Genomic DNA, 20,943 nt, shown 5'->3' on the forward strand with positions numbered 1-20,943 from the left:
GTAGTGTTCTGGATGACTTCCCAAGCATTTTGAGTTAGGGGACCACCTGCATTAAATACTTTTAAAAAAAATGGAAACAAATAGTCTAACTAAAACAACACGTACTTGCCACAGATTGTGGTACAGGATTGTTTTTGTGGGGGCATTCAATTGGTGTTATCTGTGAAAGGGCTGAAATAAGTTAACAGCTACAGAAGTGTTGACACAATTTTAATTAAAACTACTAATGAAATGTGAATATATTAAACTGTATTAATGTAGGTGACATGTAAAAATGCAAGGATTCATGATCTTAAAATCATTACAAATGTTAACTAATAAGAATAATTAATCATTGAATTTCCAGTTTGGGCACCCATAGTGAAAAAGTTTACGAAGAGAATAAAAAAAAGTGCCTTTGTAAATTCCTCCAAATAAAGCTTAGTTATTTTAAATATTAACTTACCACTTGCCCATTTTGTGGATTTTTATGAGCATATGGAGGGCCCCGGATATGGTTCCACATCTGTCCAGAAATCATAGCAAACACAACACACTGAAAAACAGAAAATATTAATTGTTACTGTGGGATTTAATTCCACTATAATACACCAATTTTGTTTTATTTTATTGTTGATATGTTGTAAGAATGTATTGCTGGGGCCCACATTTGTTTTTCAATGCTGCTTTGTTAAGTAATTACATTCCTTGTATGTCCCATTTTTGATATGTGTGCAATTGTGGAGGAAAGCCCTGGTGGGAAAAGTGTAGTTGTGTAAATATGCACTTTAAAAAAGTAAGATAGCAATATCCGATGAAGTGGTTTGCAGTTGGCAGCTACATGTTTTTCCAAAATACCACATGTCAAATAACCATATGTTAAGAACAAACACAAACAAATCTTTGCAATAACACAGATTTGATGTGAAGAAATGACAGAATGTGTAATGTCTATTACAGGTGGAGTAGATCAACACTAGTTTTTATTTTTAAACACACATTTCCGAGTTGATTAAGAAATAATGAAGCACGTATTGGCAAAGCCAACAACCTTGGGTATTTTAGAGGCATTTTACATACCAGAAGCTTCACATTTACTCCGACCATATCATAATTCTCATCACTTAGGGTCAGGTAGTAGCATCATAGAAATGTGGCGTTATCATATGCTCGGCTTACACACAGCATATAGTACATATTTGTTTAAAGTAAAAAAAAAAAACAATTATAATCCATTTTAAAGCAATTCAACAAGTGCTATGAAGGTTTCTGGTTACAGGCACATTTTCACATGTGTATCTAAGAACATTGCCTAGCCTGGGAATCAGCAGGGGCGTGACTCAGGGGACCTAATACCTCCCTGAGCCAGTAACTGGTGTTGCCAGGCGTGTACTTTTTGAATCCCCTGGTTACCCTTCCTAGGTTTCTGTTGCATGGCAGAGGGCAGTTACACAACCCCCTGGTCTAGACCCCGAGCCAACAGAGCAAACCAGAATCTCTATTTAGGAAGACCCAAAGTTCTAGAGAGGAAAATCAAATGCTTTGTGTTAAGCAGAGTCAGCTTCATTCCGACAGCATTAGTAGATGTTGTCCTTGTATTGTTACACTCCAATCTGGGATTTAAGAGAATTCACTTCACATCCCTAGGCCTCTATGTGGTCCTGAGACAGGGTTTAAAACAAAGTTGCAAGTTTGCATTTTCCCTACCATGGGTTTAACTACAAGTTATCAATTCATTGTTTTGCGGCAGAGTGATCCATCGGTGAATAGTAGAGTGTTGCAAAGGGAGTAGAAGGCTTTGTTTTCTGAGAATACAATTTACACACTATAGAAACAGTGAACTAGGACTTGCACCTAAAGTACTAGACCGTGCCTAGATGGGGAGAACCAGATAAAAGATTGTAGAGAGAGCAGATGAAGATATAGTCCCTTGTATAAAATCAAAATTAAGTCAGGTACACTCAGGAAAATCAATCAATCCAATGTTGCCCCACTTATAGGACACAGATGAGGACACTCATGAAAAGCCAACCCAGTGAGGAGGAGGATGAGCAGTATAAACTCAACACCACACAGTCAGTGTGGGAAGTTGGAGCCTGCGGCTGGAATTTGGAGGTAGTTTGGGAAGATTGGAGAGAGTACGAGTTGGATAGATGTAGGAGGTTGTTGAGGCACAAGAAGGTGGAACATCTTGAGCAGGGGTCAAGTCCTAAAAATTAAAGGGGGGGGGAACTCATCAACAAATGTAATGGGATGTGATGTCGCCAGAAATTAGCATATCAAGGTGAAGTATGTACATTTCATTAAATTGGCTTTGCATAACCACTCAAATTGCACAGGACGAATGGCATTTGTCTTTCATAAAAACAACACACACACAAAACCCACAGAGGATATTTTCTTCTAATAGTGTTTTTGAAAACGTTAAAAGATGTGCATGTTTTAAACTCCAAGAACCAATACAAATGTTTTCCCTGGGACTTGCAGTACCAAAATGGGACATTTTACCTTTAGTTGTGTGCTATTTTTCATCAGGTTATGTAGTGCAGTGGTGAAGTGTCCTGGCCTACAAACCTGACGATTGTGGTAGGTCCCGGACTGTGGTTCGATCCCTGTGGTCGGCTTGGCTTTAATGCATACCTTCAAATAAGACATTCAATGTTTCTCATTTTAGCTGGGGGGGACTGAGTCCCCCCTCTGAAAGAAGTGGGTGGACTCCATCCCCCCGCGTGTACCCTCGACTTGAGCACTGATCTTGAGGAAGAGGTTGGTACAGTAAAGCAGGTGGTTGGTGAAGATCTGAAAGAGGTGGTAGGAGAAAGCCATCAGTTGACGGTAGGTAGTACTAGGTTAAATTGTGAGGTTCTGCTATGCGAGCCGCTGGAATTAAATTTCACTGATTTTGATTAGTTTTGGCCATCTTCACCATTCTGCAGAGACTGCCGGTGCACACTAAATATTCATGCTCGTCCATCTGATACATCCAGCCTGAAAACGTTGCTGTTGCGTGTACTGGCTTCACTTATGCCTTACAACTGCTGAAACAAAGCAGAAGCTTCATTTTGGCTGTTTTACCGGCATGAGTTTCGTACTCATTTTGTTTTGGACATGTCGGTTTGCGTTTTATTTCGTGTTTCATATGACCTGTGTGATTCTCTTTCGTGCACAAAGTCACATTTTGGTTACGGTGCATGCGGGATGTAGAATTTGTGATGTGCTGATTGACAAACTACAATCTATCATTCACATGAGCAATACACACAGCAAACACTTCACACATGCGCTTTGCAATGTTTTGCTGCAAAAACATCAGTTTTTACTGCATGCGAAACAGGTGAACGTGCCAAATGCTGTACTGCAATTGGCTACCTATTTTGTGCAACTGCCTATAAAAATGCATACCTACCTCCAAGTCTCCAACACACCAATTCACTAGAGGAGCAGTGCTACCATCAGCTTCTTCCTGCACCAGCCAGGCGGGCTACCACCAGTACCACCAGCAGCAGGACCAGCAGGAAGCAGGGGGAGCATCGTTAGCAGGCAGGAACCAGCTCATGTTGGTGACAGAAGGCTGTTCCCCACGGTTTACAACCAGCAGCGGCATCAACATACCACCACAGGAAGATCAGGACCTGCTTCCTGGAAGAAAAGCACCGTAAACAGTAGATGACAACCTTGGCCTCCTACTGTCTGATGTGGGCTTCAGCAAGAGCATATTTGGCAGCCACGACCACTGCTTACAGTGCTCCACACAAATGCCGTGGAATCAGACTCAGAGGAGGCAGCCATTGTTGGACTGCAAGATGAAGTGGAGGAGTAGAATGGTGAAGAGGAAGCATACCAGGGCGCCACACCTTCAACCCCCTACTTTGCAATCCTTGAACTTCCATCCATAAGGGGACTGAGGAGTACTGACAACAGCTACTACCTGTATAGAAGCAGTAGAGGGAAGCCACCACTGTACCAGCAGACAAAACCACCAGTGAATCCGACTTGGAGGAAGCCACCACAATCATCTTGGAGGAAGCGGAGGAGGATGAGGAGACAGGGCTTCACCTTCCTTTGGCAGTAGAGGGATGTCTAAGCAGAGTCTGCACCACCAGCAGCGAGCAGGAGGAAGAGGAGCACCCACTACCATTACCAGCACAAAAGCGGCGAAGGGCATCTATCACCAACATTAGTACAGATGTCAGGGCCAGCACCAAGGGATCAACATTTGCTATACCAGGAATCGTCGACCACAATACAGGACCAGCGGTCACTGAACCATCAGCTCTCACCACCACCACCACCACTGCCGGATCAACAACCACCACAACCTCTGGACCAATGTTCAACTGACCAGCAGTACTATGCACCACTGTTGAAGGCAAGTCATGGAGCCACTTTGCCCCTTCCACCCGAAGTCGACTTGATCAAGGCTACTGCAACCAAGAGGTTAGAAGGGAAGTTGTTTACATAATGTTTTCTCTTGGTACAAAGGCCATGTCCCTACCCCTGGAAACACATCACAAGATCCCCAGAGGTTCCAAGGGCCCAGCATCAGTACCACCACTGCAAGGACGACGACCATGAGGACCACATTGACCTCCACCAAAATCGCTTCTCAACGGGCCTCAGCAAGGAGCCTACAACGTCTTGTGAGAACACGCACACCACTGAAAGATGCTCATCTGATCCCTACTGTTCCTGCTCTATTGGGTTGTTGGATCCCAGAAGTGCTGACACAAGGCTAAGAGCCGTTTCTTGATGGCTTGATTCAATCATGCAATTCTGTTGGATGCTTCTGTGGTTTGGCAAGATGCTGCTTCAAAATGTGTTGGCTATTCCCTGAAAACACATTAAAATACGGGCTATGAAGAATGAGGAGCGATGCATCAGGCAGATAAGTGCCCCACCCCCGTAAGCACTCAGCAGAGCAGAGGAAAAGGACAGGACCAGTAGGAGCCAGATGCGTAGGATCATTTGACCAGGACCGAGAGACCGGTGTGAGGCAGCGGGGCTGGTGATGTGAGGGGTGGTGATGCTGCCCCACCAGAAGAAAAGCCATCCCTGGCAGGCCAGCAACTCCAGGAAAGTATGGATTCCTTTTGACTGATTTTTTTACAATCTCTCACATTGTCCTACACACACCTACACACACACACACACCCCCCACCCCCCCCTAATTTCCCAACTAACCACCACTTTTTTTTCTCCCAGGCAATTATAACATAGCACAAAAAAAGCAAATGTTGACAAATAAAATCATTTATTTCAATACAAGAACACAAATAAGGAACTAGATAGCCCTATTCATATTCATCACCACTGCAACCCATCGTGCTTTGTCAATTTTTGCAAATGACTTCCTCGTGTTCTTCAACCGTCAAAAATTCTTCAGTCGTCGAGTCATCAGAGTCTTCATCAGCCATACACAGTGCATTCGTCAACTTTCTTTTTGTTTTGCATTTCTCACAGATAACATCACTGGTCGCCAGTGCCAGTGACTGTTGACCCACAGCAATCCAGAAGAGCATCATCATTGTGCCGTTACATCAGCCAAAGCAAGTGTGGTGGCCATACTGTGTGTGGTGTTGGACATGTTCTTTTTATTTTTCTCTGGTCCTGTTAAGAAGCAACATGCAATGCATGAGTGATAGTTCAAGTGGGGGAAATTCAGAGCACTAGCGAAGTACTAACCCCCCACAATGCATAAGCGATGCACAAGTTGACCTCAGCCTGCCATAAGCCCCTAATGAAAGTGGAAGTATTTTGGAGCAAGTCGAAAAATGACGAGACAAATCAGCGAAGTGCAAACCCGCCACAATGCATGATCAATACACAAGTTAACCTGACCCCGCCAACCAGCTCAAGTCGCTAATGAAAGTGTGGGTATTTTTGGGCATGTGGAAGCATGATGAGACAACACCAGACAAGTACAAGCCCCCAACAATGCATGGGTGCTACAAAAGTTAGCCCTGCCATGCTGACTTTTAAAACATGCAATAAGGAGGCACAGCAGCACATGCACATCGTGGTCATCAGGACGTGGTTACTGGTCAGTGGCCACAGAGGAAGCAAACTGCTACTGAAACCAGGGGAAAGTGCTCATCCCTATACCGGCCTTGGTGTAGTTGTTACCTTTCAGCCTCAACTGATCAGTCCATGGGTAATAGGTAATATTAAAACAAACACTGTTGGCCATCTTCTAATGGTTGCCATTGAAGCCGAAAGGATAACCGCAACGAAAAGACTGGTGAAAAGTTTCAAATTCTGCAATAGCAAAACACTAAAACCTTTAATATTTTGTTGTCCAGCGGGCACAAAATGCTCTGTGTCGGTGTGCCATGCGTGATTTGCATGAGTGACATACACAGAGGGCATGCAAAATCGTCGAGAAAGTGTGCAAAACACTGATCAGTTGAAAAACACCCTGCCCGTGAAATGTATACGCCGACGGCGACACAACCGGATGTCAATTTCACATGTTTCACCTGAGAGGCGAATATCTCGCTCAGCACTAGTGGTAGGAGAAAGACATCAGGAAGATGTGGTTGGAGAGAGACATCTGAAGGAGGTGAAAGGAAAATGATGTGCGGCGAGAGACATCAAGCAGAGATCGGAGACAGAAACATGGCTGAGGTGATAGACACCAGGTGTAGGTGATAGGAGGGAGAATTTGAAGGTGATATGATATGGCATATATAACGCAGCTATACACAAGTGTTTTAAGGCGCGATGGTGGTGGTGGTAAGAGTGAATGATCAGGGGGTGGTTGCTGAACACCTGAAGGAGTTGGTAGGAGATAGCTAGCAGAGAGGTGTTGTAGGAGGAGGAGACATCAGGAAGGAGGTTGTAGTGGGTACCAGGTAGATGGAAGGAGCCTTTCCACCCAGAAACAGCTGGTAGAGGAAGAAGTGTGGTTTAATTGGATAACCAATAGGAACCACAGACAGATCTAATAACCCAGCCAGTCAGCTTAGGCAGGTTTTGTTGGAAAAGGACATTACTAGGCAGGACCAGAAAGTGGTAGGATGAAGGAGATTAGCATAGGGACGTTACACCAGAAGTGGAGAGTCAACAGGCAGAGCAGCCAATAGGGTACAAGACAGGTCATATCCAGAAGTACTCATCTCTGTGTCTCCTGGCCTCCCTCATTGATGCCTGGACAGGCTACTCATATTTAGGATGGACTGCAGTGCTAATTTTGTCTTTTGGGACTCAAGAAGACTGCGAAAAGTAATTCAACTGAAGAAGGGTTTGGGAAACCGAAAGCCATCAATAAGTCATGATCACTGCTGCACGTTTGGAAATGCTGAAGCTGACAACACTCCCAAAGCAAGGGAGGGGTTGGGTAAACGCTCTTGGATTCTGTAATACCTGGGCAGTACTGATCCTTGTGGACCTTGACAAGCAGATGAGGCATCCTCAGGACAAATGTTTAACCATCAAAAGTGGGCTTCACCGGAGTTAGGCCATCCAATAGATGACATATAACAAACAACTTGTAACGTCAGACTTTGTCTTGCCACATTTCTTGGCCCCACGTACATTGAGGAGCATGTTAAAAATGCACATATATGCTTTTTAAATGTAATTGAGAAAAATGTGATGTTTAAAAGTATGATTGCCTTGGATTTCCACCATATTTAAAGTTTTTAATGAGGCGATATGCCCCGAGGTGGCGGGCCCATGCTGCGGGTAACGGCTCACCACCCAAGTTAAAGGCCCGAGCGAAGCATGGGTCCCTTAACTTGGGCAGCCACCGAGGGCCATATCGCAATTAGCACGCGAGTAGCATGCTATGCGGGTGCTAATTAGTTTTTTTTTTTTAATGGAAAGTATTTTCTTTCCGTGCACGGGACGTGTCGTCCAGTTCACGTAGAGAACATACTCTACCGACATGGCCCCCATGGATTAGGAACTCGGGGCTCAGGATGGAGCCCCCTCATCCATTTCCATGGTGGCCAGAGTGGGTATGGGAGCAGCAGCAGCTGCGGTGGCGGGGCTCGCTGCTGCAGTGTACAGGTAAGTGGGATTGGGAGGAGGGGTTGTGGTAGTGTCAGCCCGCACTTCTAGCCACCTGAATGGCTGGCTCCCCCACACAGGGTGCTAATGAAGAAAACAAATGGGTTTATTGTATGAGAAACGCACCATATTACAATGCTCCTATGTGTGAATAACACATGCTTCTGTAAACTTTAAATTATGTGCCTATTTTGTCTGAAAGGTACACATGTGATGTTCTCTTGTTTCAAACATCACTAGCAAAATGCTTAATACAGAATCGTAATAGAACTGTTAATATTCTGGAAAGTAAATATTTTATTTATTAAGTCCTCATCCATCATGCATCATAAACACACAATATTGTACATTGGAGTTCTAAAATAGCATTAACATTTCTGAAATTATGTTTTTCTGTTTCAGGAGGATTATGAGTGAAATGTCAACATAATGTTACCACATAACGTCAGCATAATTGCTTGATTACAAAAATAAATCATTTCTTTTTTATTGCATCCAATGGTAACATTAGCTTCATTTATAGCAATGCCAAAGCGTTCACAATATCACTGCACCATATTGCCTGTCTTTGAAAAGAACACACTGATTTCTATCTCAGCCAACAAACATTAAAACATACTGACAAAATAAACCATGCATCTCAACATGTAGATAATTACTAAATACACAAAGGTAGACAATACATTCTAATCATATACGTGTTTTAGTTACATTAAATATAGCGCTCACACAATGCACACAAAATACTAAGGCTAATTACAAACAAAGCTATTAATAGAACTCACCCAGCAGAGCATGACATGTTCCAAATGTAAAAAAATGTAAACAAAACAAAAACAGCTAGAAAGATTTTTAAAAAGACTGACCGCATAACCAGTCAATAGGTAAATGTAATGCAACAAGTGACGGCGATAACATTCTTCTTAGAAGTTCCCAATTTCATAAACTCATTTTAATATGAGACGGGACTGCTATAAAAGGGCCTACTTTTAAATCTTAAAGGACACCATACAATCTCAAATAACACCAAAGAGTGCCATCCTAATATACAGTAGTTTGTTAATTTTGCCTCTTCAAGTTGACACTAAAGTAACACATAAGCCATAAATATAAAGATGAATTTAATGCCACCCAAACCTCATCCATTGTAGTGAAATAGGGAGCACTTGAATGCTCCATTAAACGTTAGAACATAAACGCCTCTGAACTGAGGCGTCCGGCCTAGTCCTTCAAGACGAGGTAGCAATACTTGGAGACAGATGGAGATGCAGAATATTACTCAAACATCAATAATCAAAACTGACTCAGGAAGTTGGCAAAGTACGACTGTTATAATGTCATTTATCTAAAACAGGGAGTTACAACAAACATCAACGCGTTCGCTCGAGCTTCACACTCAATTCAACACAAAAAAGCAGGTTATATGCTAAAAACTCATCATTGAAGTCTACCTACGTTGCAAACTACAAAAACCTATTTGGAATGGTGATAGGCTTACAAGGAACATCTAAGTATACGTTTCATACCGGTCAGGGAAGGGGATTGGGTCACTAACATCAGGTGTGGCAACTAAGCCCTCCTCTAGTGCAGATCACTACGAATGTCATCAAATACACAACGTCCCATTGGTTATACAAACTATAGGGCTCTCTATTACGTGTCCCGCTATAATTGGTTGGCACCCTTATACCCCTCTGTAATATTCCACACATGCAAGAAGCATGCAGGCTGGCACACAACTGGTGGGCTGGTCATAACCATAGCTTCCCACCAATTAGTGAAGGGATCCATCACACTTGCAGTCCACTAGTTAATTAAGGCTTTGAACTCGGCCTTGGAAATGTTCTTGGAGCTAGAGAATATGAGGGAGTATAGCATACTCTTCTTGGTTTTGCTAAAGTTCATCATAGAGTGTATTTTCATCTGACCACGTGACTGTAGACCATGTTTTCGAGTCTTACTGCATTTAAAAGACTATTTGATGAACCTCTGACGTCTTCAATGTTCTCGTCCCTCACTTAAGACAGAAGGCTTGTTCTTTTCACACGTTCTGTAATTGTTCGTAACAATATCCAGGCCCAAGGTGGCTTTGACTTCTTGGTGTTGATCCAACCAAGCCTTTCATGGATCCACCTTCAGGGTTGAGTTTTCCATTTCTAACTGTGACACATTGAAGACGTCTTTCAGCTTAAAACTTTGTTAAAGGGACGTTATGGTTAAGTTGAGCTACTAAAAACCTATGAAATTCAGCAGTGAAAACATTTTGTTAAAGGGACGTTATGGTTCCAAGTAAAACCGAAAAACCCTTGAAATTCACCAGTTATGGTAAGCTAAGCAACCATAACTCGCGCCACCAGCGTGCACTGCTAAGCCTAACACCCAGGACATCAAAGATGACATCACAAATGTCATGGATGGCATCACTGATGACATCACATGTCTGACGCCCCCTTTTTTCCTTTCCTGACATATCTAGGCCACATGATTTTCTTCAGTAACAGTCAGGAACTAAAAATTGTAAATGTACTATATTCGTAGACTTATCCTTCAAGTATGTTCTTACAATAATTCCCTTATGGTCCAGTCATATCATATGAAACATATACATAGGGGAAGACACAACCTTGAAAGACAGCAATCTTTTTTGTGCATTAAAATTATCAGCACTTTCTGATAGTTTTGATGTTTTTTTATTACTGTATTTACCCTGTATATGCTCATATTTTTATATGTTGTACTCACACTATTTTCCTTAGGGTCCAGACACATAATGTGATATATATAGATAGGATAAGTAACAGCTTTGAAACAGAGCAATCATTTCTCTGCATAAAGGTAATCAGTTAGGTTATGAACACTTTCTGCTACTATATTTGTATGTGGTGTTGTCTCTGTCATTTGTCTATAATAATACAATTATGTAGTAAGTGGGTTTTATTACCTACTTATCACAAGTTTCACTGTACACAAAACTCTAATACGAAAACAGTTATAATTTCACTATTCAACATGGCAAGTTTATGAATATTACATCTCCATCATGTATGCTGCACACAATGCCTATGTTTCTACATGAGTACCTTAGTATACTGGATTGAAGTTAACAATATAATGCTATTATATGATTGCATAGCTTAATGCACTGATTAGCACTTGATATTTATTCCAATAATCCTTGACACTTTTTTTTTTTAATTAACATTACTCTAAAAATCCCTTGTACAGACTTTTCATGAAAGGTAAATGCACATGTGATGTCATCAATGACATTTGTGATGTCCTCTTTGATGTCCTGGGTGTTAGGCTTAGCAGTGCACGGTGGTGGCGCGAGTTATGATTGCTTAGCTTACCATAACTGGCGAATTTCAAGGGTTTTTCGGTTTTACTTGGAACCATAAGGTCCCTTTAACAAAGTTTTTTTCACTGAATTTCATAGGTTTTTAGCAGCGCAACTTAACCATAACGTCCCTTTAACAACGTTTTTTTTCACTGAATTTCATAGGTTCTTAGTAGGAAAGCTTAACAATAGTAACTTTGACGTTATGTACATGTAATATGGAACATACTGAACCACTTCTACTGAATGTGATGTCCGCAAACTTTTTTGATGTCCGCAGACATGTTCGGACAACAGTACCACTACCTAAAAAGTCTGGAGGGGGGTATGTTTAATTGTTATATTACAACAGAACATTAAAAAAATTCACAAAGTAGTACACATACATAAGAAATGCAACCGATATATGTACAACACTAACCATTCATTTAAATACAATATTTTCTAAAATGGAATATACCAAGAGAAGATAAATTGGCTTCCAACATAATTACCTCATAGTCACTCCACAACTAAGACCAAGACCAGACCTACAGAGTACTCAGAACATATCTTACCTGAAATAGTAAGTGTACATCATTTTACTCATATCTTTATAAACTTTCTGTATTAGATTAAAAAAAGTATTATATATTTTTTTTTTTTCTCACAGAAATGTCTAGTACTCTGGAATGGCTAGAGGAGCACTTCCCATGTGATGAAATGTCAGAAAATAGTGAAGCTAATGGTACACACTTTACAATATAAACCATTTAATTGTTATTATTTTATATATATATATATATTTAACATATACATTTCTTTTTGTACAGAGCATACCAAAATAGAAAATATATCTGAAGAAACTGTTATGGAAAACACGCTTGACAGCTTAAAAGAAAAAATGGATTTATTATTGAGCAATTTTAATAATTTGAAAACTTTTGTGGAGGATCATTTTAAAACAAAAAACATCATACCATTGTCCCACATGTACTTGTCCCCCTCACCATATCCCAGTCAATTATCCCCAAACCCTCTCCATAATCCAAAATGTTTTGATGAGACTTCCATCCCTTCTTTACCTGATACCAATCATGTTGAAACCCCTAATTCTACTGTTTTTGTTTCTGTTTCTGCCTCACCTTCTCTGTCATAAATTATTAATATATGTGAAATAAAGTAAACATTTTTATATTGTGTTGTAATTAGTTCCTATTTCTTATTTTTTAAAAAACAATGTAGATGTCCGCGGACAGCACGGGTGTTCTGAAATGTGCGTAAATAAACGAAAATGGAGGTGTCCTAAAGAACACTATACCTGTCCGTAATGTTCGCTAGCAAGTTAAACTGCTCTAAGAACACAATTGATGTCCTGAAAAGTTCGTAATCAAAGGAAAATGGAAGTGTCTTAAAGAACACTATATCTGTCCGTAGTGTTCGCTAGCAAGTTTAAACTGTTCTAGAACACACGCGATGTCCAGAAATGTTTGTTTGATGTGTGACGCACTTTTAATTAATTCAGGAACCGAACACTGTCCGTAGAACATCAACGCGCATGCGCAAACCAATGTCCGTGCATTTGCTGCCCATGCTGATCACGTGTTCTGAATGCGGACACAGTTTGTGTCCCCGAACAAATTAAAAGTACATTTTCGAGTAATCCACAATATTTTTCCATAAAAACTCATCATGGCACAAGTCCCACATAGTAATCCTGAGTTTCTACATATCTTTTGAAACTTTTTGAACCCTTTTTTGTGTTCGATCTGTCCGCAGACAGCACGCATGTCTGCGAACCGCGTACAAGCACCCCTATAAAAGACCACGCCCTAGAGCTTATTCTCATTGTGTTTCTGGCTATTCTTCAGAGCACAGCTATTTCCCGTGCAATTTACTGATTACAGCATCAAGATGGCATCCTTGGCTGCAGAACTGCCACCTGGTGCTGCACCTGCTTCAGCACCACCCCCACCCCCTCCACCACCACCACCACCACCACCTTCCCAAGGGCCTGAAGAGGGGAACAGGAGTGAGGATGCAGAGGAGGAAGAAGAGGATGACGAGAATGAGGTAGAGGAAATCCCTACTACCCGTACTAGACGTGAGTCTTGGGTGTGGCAGTTATTTTCCATTTATGGGAATGGTCCTAAGGCTCGTGTTATCTGCAATGAGTGCAAAAAGATACTCAGTCACGGGAAGCACGGTTCGTACAGCTTTGGGACCAGGACCATGAAGCGACAACTGAGGTCATTTCACTCTGGGGCTATTCGCAAGGTTGTACCTTGCGAAGAACGTAGTAGGTTGATTTCCTCTGCTTCATCCTCCGTTTCTGATCCTGTCACCACAAGGACCACCTCTGTGGGACAGCGTCTTCCTCAAGCTGCCTCAAAGGCCATACAGAATTCTGATGACCCTTACCTTTTCGAGGGTCACAGTTGTATGTATGTACTGTGACACAGTACTCTGCAGGGGGGAGCGACTTCGGAGTGCTTTTGAGACTATCGTCTCAGAGCACGAGAAGACCTGCTCACTACCCAAATAAAACCCACTCTACATCTTCCTCTCTCAGCTGGCCCTTTCTTATCCCTGTGGTTGGTGTCCCCCCCTTTACCCTCCTTTCCCCTCCTCTCCTAGTGTGTCGCGTCTAAAAAAACAAAAAAATACAAAATTACAAAAATCAAAAATAAAATAAGGCTCTTTTCAGAGCCGCCTTTCACAGTAAAAAAATAGAAGTGAAAATAAATGAAGCAGGGCCCTTTGTATTTTTGAGAAGTCCGCGGACATCAAAAAAATTGGGTTGGTACCCTATCATAACCATTGCAATTTTCTCTGGTAGGAAGTGGTGGCTCTTAAAAGAGCCTTTGGGGGGTGTTTGTATGTCAAAAATTATAAATACTTAACACCTACTTCAAAATAGATGCTGTAAATCTAAAAAAGGTTTTAATGCATTTTGTATATTTGTCAAAAAAATCTGATTGCCAGCATAAGTAAGATGGACTCCATCTCTGCGAAAAATGTATGTACTGCGAAACATAATATTTTCATTATGAGAATAGGACATGCCAAAATCTCTTAGAAAGACAAAAACAGCCTTATTAACATTGCGTCTTGCTTTTTCCATTCGTGGACCAAATGAAGAAGGACAAAGCCACATTTGTCTCTGTGCAATCCGTAAAATATTACTTGAGAATTAGGAAACATGTCCATGACCTTCCCAAGTCCTTCCTTCATAGAAAATTGCAAAGAAATTCCAGACACATGTCCTAAACTGTTCCCTCCACAATGAATTACAATTATGTCTGGATGTTGCTCTGTCTCCAAAGTAGCACAAAGAGGTAGCAAGTCAACCATATAATTTCACCTACTCCATGCCAGTGTACTTCCACATCTGGAAATCCAAGTTCTACAGCTACTCCACAGCTTTCTGCATGCACCTTCAACCAATGTACCCATGAATCTCCCAAAATCCAAACAAACTGTTTTCTGAAACACACAGCCATAGCTATCTGTTGTTCTCTCAACAAAAACAGTATCTGAGAAACTCTCTCCTGGCACAACAAAAAAAGGATAGGATGTTCAACAGCTCAATTCCTTCTCTTCAAAGACATGTATGTACGCAGAGAACAATTTTCTCTAACTCTTGCATACACAGTCACAATTCATAAATCACAAGGTCTTACCCTAGATAAAGCAATGATAGATATTGGTAACACAGTCTTTAAAGAAGGCATGAGCTACGTAGCACTATCACGCTTACGTACACTTAACGGACCAATTCTAATCGACTTTGATGCAAGTAAAGTAAACGCTGATATTCCTTCCATTTTAGAATACAATAGACTTCGCTCACTATACACCCCCCATCTAAACACAAATTCTGTTCCACAAAAAGTAAAACATTATAAAAGAAAAATAAATCAAACAGAAATGCAACAGGATGTCACTGCAAATCCTCCAAAGAGAGTAAAAGAAAGTAATGCTTCAACCAGTACCACAAGCAAAAAAGAATCAATTAGGGAAAATAAACCAGGTACTTCTTCAAAGAAGGAAGTCAAACTCCAAAAAAAGCAGTCAGATACAGAACTACCTGGTCCATTTAAACTCTCAAATACAGTTGGTGTAAGTTGCTACGCAAATGTAGCAATGAATATTCTATTTCAATTACCACCAATTATTGACATTTACTTACACAGTACAGACCAATTGTGTTTGCAAATGTTAGTACTTCACAGAAATGCAGCAAACAATCCTGATAACACAGAGTGTTTATGCAATAAGACAAGAATTGGACTACTGTGCTGGAATGGTTAAATTCACTATAAACTCACAGGAAGATCCACAAGAATTTCTAATGTACTTACTACAAGTATGAGAAAACAAAAACATACCTATAAATGAAATCTTCCAGATTTCATACATGTGGAGACATACATGCACTCTCTGCAACAATGTGACACAAGAAGAAATCCCCAATGAACGCTTCGTATATATATCAATACCTTATTGTGAATCCATTCCATTTCAACAACTTGTACAAAATGCAAACCATAGTAGATTATGTTCTACCTGCAATTCAGATAATCGCTCCACATTAGTAATACAAACACATAGTAAATACGTAATACTAAGGTTTATACATTACAGTGCAGATGGTACCAAAAACAACTGCAAGCTGACTGTATTCTCACATTGTCAAATATCACTTGGCAAGAAAACCTTCACAACAATAGGTATAATCTACCACGCAGGAGCCACAACCAATGCAAGTCACTACACTGCATATATAAAAAAGAAATGTGGATGGTTTGATTGTAATGATAGTACCATTACTCTCAAGCAGAGATTACCAGAAAATCTTACAAACGCTTATTTAATGTTCTTAAAACCAAAATTTGATAAATAAATTGTTCTTAAACCTTAACTAAACTTGTAGTAAAAAAATATAAACGGTTAGAATACTCCAAAAGCTATCTAACTGCTCAAAGATTCTACATCAACTAATCATATAAATGAATACCACTAAATTAGAGCAAAAAATAACAGTTAGAATACGCCAATTGGTATCCAACTGTCCCAAAATTTAAAAATATCCGAACAAATAAATCAATACCACTGAAATATATAAATATGCAGCTGGAATACGCCAATTGGTATCTAACTGCTCCAAAATTTCATAATATCAAAACAAATAAATAATATGTTACTGCTCCAAAAAAATGCAACAATCCAATGTATAAACCATTAGCCAGAAGCAACAAGTGAATACTGAAAACAAACAAACAAATAAACTGTAGCATAACGGAAAAAGGTTTTTTTTTTTAATCCAACATTGATTTTTTTTTTCTCCCACAGACCCAATGATTTTCGCAACAAACACAGAAATTGAGCAAATTGCACAGTACTCTGCTTTGTAATCTACTAAATATAATGGTCCAAAAAAAAAATGTTGATTATACAATGTAATAAGTCATTACAAAATACTAACATGCTATTTCTTTTATCACAGAAAATCAACAAGTAATACATGTACTCCAGTTACTAAACCAAACAGTAAGTATATTATACACTCTATGCCATAGCCACAACCATTGCAGCATATCACACCCATAATATCTTATAACTTTGTTCCTTATAAATTTGTTTTTGACCCAAAGTTATAAGCAACTGTGATATGCTGCAGTGGTTGTGGCCAGGGCATAGAGTGTTGGGTGCATGATGGTCATGTACCCAACACTATGCCCTGGCCACAACCCCCGCAGCATATCACACCCATACACTCAAACATTTCAACTATGGCCTATGGAAACTTTTAATGTCCGCAGACATTACCAGTGTTCTTAGAACACTTTCAATTTACCAGCGAACAATACGAACAGCGTCTTCAGGACCCCCCCTACGAACATTTCAGAACACAGCGAGAGTTCTTAGAACACTTTAAATTTGACAACGAACAATACGGACAGCGTCCTCAGAACCCCCCAATTTTGTATATTTGTGAACATTTCAGGACACCGCGAGAGTTCTTAGAACACTTTCAGCTTGCCATAGAATAATACAAACATTTCAGGACACCGCATGAGTTCTTAGAACATACCCCCATTTTGTTTCTTTGCGAACATTTCAGGACACCGCGAGAATTCTTAGAACACATTCAGCTGGCCACAGAACAATACGACAGCGTCTTCAGGACACCCCCTATGAACATTTCAGGACACCGCGAGAGTTCTTAGAACACTTTCCACTTGACAACAAACAATACGGATAGCGTCCTCAGAACACCCCCATTTTGTTTATTTCCGAACATTTCAGGACACCGCGAGAGTTCTTAGAACACTCAACTTTACAACGAACAATACGGACAGCGTCCTTAGAACACCCCCATTTTGTTTATTTGAGAAAATTTCAGGACACCGCGAGTGTTCTTGGAACAATTTCAGCTTACTTGCGAACAACACGGACACATTTTGAGTCCTCAGAACACCATCCATTCAGTTTATTTAGAACATTTCAGAACACCCACGATGTCCGCAGACAAATCGAACACAAAAAGAACGTCCACCACATAAAAAAAGCACAGCATTTAACCTATCTCAAACCCTCCCATCCTCCCCAAACACTCCCACACAACAACACACTCTACTAAATACAGATTTCAAACAAACTTTCACTGCGCTGTCCGCGGACGTCCGCAAATCCAAGATGGCGGGCGCTACCGGAAATCTGACTCGCTTCACGCTTAACACCATCCAATCAGCGAACACGCCATATGTCCGCAGACATGACGTAAGCCACTCAGCCAATCAGGACACTGTCCGCGGAGCGAACAGGGAAGTGTGTCCGCAGACAGAACACAGATATCACTAATTTTTCTTTACCTACTTTTTGGTCATTTTAAAAAAAAACTACTGGATGGATTTTCACCAAATTTGCAAAAGCACGCTTTCGGGACCAAGCTGCTGCTCCTGGTCCAAATTTGGTGAAAATCCGTCCAGTGGTTTGGGCTGTAGGCACAAGCAAAAAAATTTTCCCATTCAGTCTATGAGAAAAAAAATAGTTTTGGGACACCCCCTATAACTTTGCACTATTCCCCAACCCCGCCTCCCTCCACTGGATGAATCCTCACCAAACTTTTTTTGGAAAGTTTGGTGAGGATCCGTCCAGGGGGAGCGAAGTTATAAGCTGCCCAAAAAGTGCTCTTCCTATGGAAACACCAACTTAACTTAAGCATAACTACATGGCCACTACCGTGGCCATCTAATATATATTTGACAGAAAGGGGGTGAGGGGCGCACTCTGGTTCCCAGATAGGTGTACCTTTCCACAGTCCAGTAGATCTTCTACGCCTAGCACTTTCTTGCCTCTTGCAATCATCAGGGAGGCAGTCTGTTCAGGTGTTAATGGTTGATACCAATGTTGGTTCCTGGCTACTTGAATTGACTACAGCAACCAGAATTCCCGAAGGCCATCATTGGTATTAACCATTAACACCTAGGAGGAGAAGATCTACTGGACTGTGGACAGGTACACCTAGCTGGGAACCAGAGTGCACCCCTCACCCCCTTTTATATAACACAGCCACGGTAGTGGCTGTGTAGTTATGGTTCAGTTGCTGTTTCCATAAGAAGAGCACTTTTTGGGCGGCTTATAACTTCGCTCCCCCTCCCCCTGAACGAATCTTCACCAAACTTTGCAAAAAAGTATATGGGCCACTCTGAATTTTTTTGCAAGTTTGGTGATGTTTGGTCCAGGGGGGGAAGTTATAGGGGGGGTTCCCAAAATGTCTTTTTTCCCATAGACTGAATGGGGGAAAAACTTTGCGCACGCCTACAGCCGAAACCACTGGGCGGATTTTCACCAAATTTGCGGCAGGAACAGCGGCTTGGTCCCAAAAGAGTGCTTTTGTACATTTGGTGAAAATACGCCCAGTAGTTTTCTTTAAAACGGTCAAAAAGTAGGTCTGCAAAAATTAGTGATATCTATGTCCGATCCGCGGTCACACTTCCCTGTTCGCTCCGCGGAAAAGAAATCGATTGGCTAATCCGTAGCGTCATGACCGCGGGCATGTGGCGCTTTCACTGATTGGTTGTGGAGCAGTGTGAAGTGCGTAAGATTTCTTCATGGCCTCCGCCATCTTTTGTTCATGTTTTGGTGTACACGAACATCGCCGGTAACACATACAAAACAAGACACCAATGCACTTGTTATACTTATGAAATACTGTTTCCAAAGGTGAGCTTTAATTAGGTTGGGATGCAATGTGGCAGCGCAAACTCAAAAAATGGTGTTTTCTTGCCACTAAATTCATACGGTAAAGTGGAAGTTGGTGCTCAATGTACGGAGACCAAAGTGTTGTAAAGTTTTCAGATTAATATTGAAGTCGGACTGGCGTCCTATGTTTTCAAATCTGAGGCGGCCACCTGGAGCGTTTGATGTAAACAGTGGTTTTGGAGGCGTATGGGAGTAGCGGTTCTCATGATTGGATGCTCATATGTTGTTGCAAAGTGGGAATGTATTTGCCTTCTGAGTGAAGGTCAGTTGATTTGCTTTTTTGGTTGCGAGCTGAGTAGGCCAACGCATCCAAGTCAATCCATAAGGGGCTATTGTTTTTTTACCTTGAGCGAAAGGGAAACTTCAAAAGCTGTGCAAGGAATGAACGCTTGGAAAAAAATACCATTTGATAAGGTTATGTTTTACAAACGTTTGTAAGGAACGTGAAATATCAGTTCACGAAGATTCTTTCATGCGAACACTTTGCTGTCTAACTTTGCCAAAACCAATGGAGGCTGTCAAGATGATGCAAGTTTAATTTTGACGACTCTACACCGACCCGCGTTTTAATTTTATATTTCCAAACACTAATTGTGACAATGTAACTGAAGTATTATCTTTTTGCGCAGTTGTAATTTTCCTCCAGTAACAGAGAGTGCACATTGTTCACGTTTGCAGGCTATGACTACAATCAACCTTGTTCACCGTTATTTATTTTTCTTTCAAATGTTATACTTGCCCAACATAGCTTTGTGCATCACTTTGAACGTTCTTTTGGTCTTGTGTAACACCAAGACATGTCATTTTTTCTTGCTTGTCCATTCATGCTGCCTTCATAACTGAATTACCATCTCACTGTGTAGTTGCCCTTTTTTTAACCCTTATGGCGACTGCGGTTTCTCAGCGTTTGTAGGGTGTCACTATATTTACCGATGGTCAACACTTATATTTCTTTAAAAAGTTTTGTCTGTCCACTTCCATTTGTGTACTACTTTCCACAATCTGTGTCTGTTTTGGATTTTTTTCCTAAAGCTTGGGTATTGACACAGATTTTCTTACGTTTTCTGCCTAGCTAAATCTTGCCGTACTGTGCGTGCCATGGTTTCCAGATGCAAAGTGACGGCTTCTTTCAACGCCAGATGCAACTGCTTGTGACCGGCTGTCTGCCCATTATAATGTTATGGGATGACAGGCCAGGCCCCCTCTGTCCCTACGCTGAACTAGCGATAAGGAGTGACATAACATTTATGGTGGTGTAAGGCACCAGTGATGGTGCCGTCTCGGAAATACCTGTGCCAACAAAGCGGGTGCTTTAACAGCAACGCATACTTTGTGTATGCGAAAATAACTGCGTGTTTATCACCATG

General features: G+C 41.1%; 1 protein-coding gene across 2 annotated transcripts in view; it reads right to left on the reverse strand.

Moving 5' to 3' along the window:
- Positions 1-20,943, reverse strand: part of TUSC3 (tumor suppressor candidate 3) — a 1,343,405-nt gene that overhangs the window by 678,669 nt on the left and 643,793 nt on the right. For both annotated transcript variants that reach the window (XM_069631593.1, XM_069631594.1), the window contains exon 6: positions 446-535. In XM_069631593.1, the coding sequence (XP_069487694.1) occupies positions 446-535 (90 nt within the window). The remainder of the gene's footprint in view (positions 1-445; positions 536-20,943) is intronic.

The sequence above is a fragment of the Ambystoma mexicanum genome, chromosome 6q (assembly GCF_040938575.1).
Source record: "Ambystoma mexicanum isolate Mex_15411 chromosome 6q, UKY_AmexF1_1, whole genome shotgun sequence".
NCBI classification, from domain to species: domain Eukaryota; kingdom Metazoa; phylum Chordata; class Amphibia; order Caudata; family Ambystomatidae; genus Ambystoma; species Ambystoma mexicanum.